General features: G+C 41.6%; 1 protein-coding gene across 1 annotated transcript; it reads left to right on the top strand.

The window, feature by feature from the left end:
- Window positions 1-636: 636 nt before the first annotated feature.
- On the top strand, window positions 637-4,306 carry LOC125389193 (E3 ubiquitin-protein ligase RLIM-like). Its single transcript, XM_087902687.1, has 3 exons — window positions 637-960; window positions 1,738-1,821; window positions 3,030-4,306. Exons 1-3 carry the CDS (start codon window positions 795-797, stop codon window positions 4,223-4,225), a joined length of 1,446 nt encoding a protein of 481 aa, XP_087758813.1. The 5' UTR covers window positions 637-794; the 3' UTR covers window positions 4,226-4,306.
- Window positions 4,307-4,676: the final 370 nt, after the last annotated feature.

Here is a 4,676-nt window from a genome sequence, read left to right as displayed (position 1 = left end):
ACAAATAGTACATTTATAACATACCCCCAATTCCCAAGGGTCAGAGATCATCTTGAAAGAAGGAGCAAAAGGATTCCAAGAGTCAGAAGTTTGGGAAGACCAGAGTAAATCAATGTCTTCTGGACGCTATAAGACTTCTGTACTTGTGAATTCACAGGAGCTGTGGTTGCCTATATAAGACCTGTATAAGATCAAGCCAACCAACATTGTAGAATGAATAGAGGAACAGCTTATGAGGCTCCACCCTTTGTTAAGGATCTTTTGACAATTGATGACTTCTGTGAGACGGCAAGTCAGTTTTCTATAAGGGTGTGTTTCCTTGTAGGTCAGTGAATGGCCTCACACCAGGAGTACATGGACAGCATAAATTTGAGTCAGTGAGTTAATAAATTTTAAAAAAAGAGGGTATAGAGTTGAGAGTGTGAATGTGGCTGTGGTACTAAGGGGAGGAGTTGTCCATGAGCATGATCAGAATACATTTTACAAATTTCTCGAAGAACTAACAAAATGTTTATATAAAGAACACTAAAACTGCTAGGTAACAATGGGGAAGATAATGGCTGCCTGAGTTACGTCTCTCCGAATGCGAGCTAAGAGGCTAGAGACGGGTCTCTCCCCGCCATTCGGAGGCAGGCTAGAGAGCAGGCGGCAGCAACTGGGCGGTGCTCCGATTATGGAGCCCAGCGAGTCCGCTCCTGGCCAGACTCCCGAAACAGAGTAAAGAAAACTGAAAATCCAGTTGATTGGATTTTAGTACTATGTCATAATAGATAATTCACCACTTGTTCATCAAGATGGAAAACTCAGATTCTAACGATAAAGGAAATGACCAATCTGCAGCACAGAGCAGAAGTCAAATGGCTCGATTGGATCAGGAAGAGGCTTTCTATCAATTTGTACATAACCTGAGCGAAGAAGACTATAGACTTATGAGAGACAACAATTTGCTAGGCACCCCAGGTAAGCTACATCTAAGGTTATATATGTTAGGTTGCTAGGTTTATAAGAAATAGATTGTTTTACAATATGTTTCTTTAACAAAAAATTATTAATACAAGAGATACTGAATGGCATTTACTGCCTGCCCTATTTATTGCCCGATTCCATTCTTTAATAATTGGAACAGTCATAATATAAGCTTTTAGTAAAATAGATTAAATAAAATTGAGCTGAACAATTTAGTTAGCTAGCCATGCATCCAGTTACAAACTAACTAATAGGATTTTAGTTTCTAGGACAGACTCATCTTATTTTGTCATTTTTAATTCCCTGACTGTCCCAACTGTAACCCTAAAGTTAGCTGTGGGGAAAATGACAACTACAACTTTGTCCTTAGTCATTTGATCCCAGTCAGAACTCAGTCTACGTCTTTCTTCCCAATTCTGTTTCCACCAACCTGTGGATGGGTTCGTTAGCAAGACTAGGTGGAGCATTTTGAGCAAACAATATCAGACTTTAGAATTAATCTTAACTGCAGTTTGGAACAGTTTTGCTGTTGCTTGGTGTGGTTTCTGGCAAGTCAGTTACTCAATTGAAAGTGCAGATAACAAAGCCAGAGGTGACCTGGTGGCATGTGCCTGTGATCCCAGCTACACAGGTGGCTGAGGCATGAGGTTGTTGAGTTTGAAGACAGCCTGAGTAAACCCTTTAAAATGAATCCTGAGGGTGGGAAAAAGACAGAAACTGACTTGTTGATCGATCCTCATTTGTGATTTGGCCAACATTGTTAACTTTCAGGTGAAAGCACTGCGGAGGAGTTGCTCAGAAGACTACAGCGAATTAAAGAGGGTCCGCCACCACAGAGCTCAGATGAAAATAGAGGTATATTTTGCTTTGGGAGGTGGGCAGTTGATGGAGTGATAGGAAATTCATAATAGTAAATGTCAGCCAAAGATTAGCCAGAAATGTCACAAATTAATTTGGTGATAAGTAACTGTTCATAAAAAGAGAAGTGACATTTTCTTAATGTATGACTGAGAACGTCAGCATGCTGTTTTCTGCCTCACCTTTTGGGTTGTTTGTGTTAATTGGGCCACAGTGAGAAGCAGCCTATTTAAATGAGATTTCCTCCCCTTGGCTTTCCATATCCATTGAAATTTCCAACTACTTAGTTCCTTGTTTATAAGTATGGCTTCATCAGCAAAAAGGAAACACTGCTTTGCCTGCCCTAGTGCCTTCCTACTGGGAGTAATTTTTTTCCACGTGGGGGGATTAACAATGACCGCAGACACTGGTTGACACAGCTGATTAGGGTTTGCTCTTAGTATCTCGCAGGCAGAGGGCAGCTCTACTGCCAGCCATTGTGATGATCCACAAAATACACCACAGTTCCCAGCATTAATTGGCTCAGAGTGTCAGTGCTGCTGCTAAGTAAGCAAGCTGTCTATAAGCTCAAGACTGGTGCCTCCCTCTCCGCAGGAAACAGAGATTGACGTAACCTAGGAGCTGGTCCTGGTACATTAGTTCGTAAACACACTGCTAGGTGTGCTGTTACTCCAGGTTCAGGCTATTCATTTCGTATGGTCTTCATTTTCGTGGTAGTTTAGAATCTTGATATTGACAAATATTCAAGTAGTTATAAACCGTTAGCCTTGTTTATATGTTTACTATGACTACAAAATTCTTGTATTTTAAAGCAACTTTATTTTATCAAAGGCACTTAAGCTAGGCCCCCAGATGAAGTAATAGAGACTGAATTTGGTAGAAATATAATTGGAATGAAAATACAAACACTAGCCCCCACAAGTAGCAATTGTGCCGTTTGATTTTGTTTAGACAGTATACTAGAAAAAACATGTAATCTTCTCACAGTCTCGTAACTTTTTCTAGACCAGTGCTGTTACTCATGGCGTGGTGACTTTTTTTTTTTTTTTTTTTGCTTTTCACTTAGAAATCAGTGTTGTATATAGCATAAGATCTGTAAATGTAAAATTCATTCAGAATTGCAAAATTCTCTAATGTTATTTATATGATTGTCCTAATTATTGTAGTTTCTTTCTCTCCTTTTCCCCCTTCTTTGCTTTAAACAGGTCGAGACTCTCCACAGACATCGTCTGCCAGACCATCTAGGTCAGAACGCAGTTCTGCTGAAACATTAACAGAAGTGCCATCCACCAGAGGTCGGAGGAGGGCAAGAAGCCAGAACCCAGAACACCGGAGAACCAGAGCCAGAGCTGAAAGAAGTAGGTCTCCTCTGCAACCAGCAAATGAAACTCCACGAAGATCTCAACGTAGCATCTCATCTCAAACTTTAGTAAATGAGATTGAGGGAAGTTCTACAACCCGTCACCATACGATTTTGAGACAGCAGATAACTGGACTAGGTAGAGATGCAGCTTCTGCATCGAGAAATGCCACTCAAGGGACAAGATCTTCAGACGCAAGTACCAATGGTGAAGCTGCAAGATCTGGTCAAAGACCTCCAACCATCGTCCTTCAAGTCAGAAGAATTCTTCTGAGAGAACACCCGCAGAGAGATAGCGTAGCTAGCCGAACTCGATCAAGGTCTCAGACCCCAAACAACACGGTCACTGATCAAAGTGAACGTGAAGGTTTTAGGCGCATCTTTTTACGTTCTGAACGTGCAGGTGTGAGAACCTATGTGAGTACTAACAGGGCTCCCATTCGTAGAATCTTAAATACTGGATCAAGTGACTCTGAAGCTGTTCAGATTCGAAACATATTCAGGCAGATGATGACAAGTTTTAGTGAGCTGGCGAGACTAGAAATACAGAGGGGAAGAGGGGACAATGGTGGTAACAGCTCTGGTTCCAGCTCCAGCCCTGGCTCCAGCTCCAATCGTGAAAGATCAGAAAATAGCTCAGCGAGGTCTGAAGGCAGTAATGAAGCAACCCGAATTCTCGCACCAGGTGCCAGGAGAGAGGGCCCACATAGAGCCCCAGTTATATTTGATGAGGGTGGCTCTTCGTCATTTTTTAGTCTGGATCAGTTTTTCCTCTTAAATGAGAATGACAACAGCCAACGTAGAGGACTCACCAAAGAACAGATTGATAATTTGACAGTGAGAAGTTTTGAAGAAAGTGATGCATTGAAGACATGTAGTGTTTGCTTTAGAGAATATACGACAGGCAACAAACTTCGTAAACTACCTTGCTCCCATGAGTACCACATCTACTGCATCGACCGCTGGTTATTGGAGAATTCCACCTGTCCCATTTGCCGCAGGGCCGTCTTATCTTCTGGGAACAGAGAAAGTGTTGTGTAATGAGAACAGAACTCTTGAAGCTGTGTAGCTGGAATAGTGGTGGGGAAACGAAATCACTTGCTTTGTGTCCATTTTTTTTGAGCGGTGCTTAAATATAAAGTCAAAACCTAAATCGAGTCATTGCTTTTTGAGTTTCTTTTCTTTTCTCTAGTTTCTCTTTCAAGATAGAAAGAATACTTCAGAAGCGACGTTTTAAGACTTGTGTTTGATTTCAGTACCAGATAACCTGTTACTAACCTGTTACCTGTTACTGATAATTTACCCATGTACACTTGTCATTTTCCCTTTGTAACCATAAGGTCTGCCTTAGGAGGGGCTCCTTTATCATGTAGATCTTTTTTTTTTCCAGACAGGGTTTCTCCGTAGTTTTTGGTGCCTGTCCTGGAACTAGCTCTTGTAAACCAGGCTGACCTCGAACTCACAGGGATCCGCCTGCCTCTGCCTCCTGAGA

This window comes from Myodes glareolus, chromosome X (assembly GCF_982192425.1).
Source record: "Myodes glareolus chromosome X, mMyoGla1.1, whole genome shotgun sequence".
Classification (NCBI taxonomy): domain Eukaryota; kingdom Metazoa; phylum Chordata; class Mammalia; order Rodentia; family Cricetidae; genus Myodes; species Myodes glareolus.
Note: the sequence above shows the minus strand (reverse complement) of the source record. Positions and strands in the feature narration are given on the sequence as shown.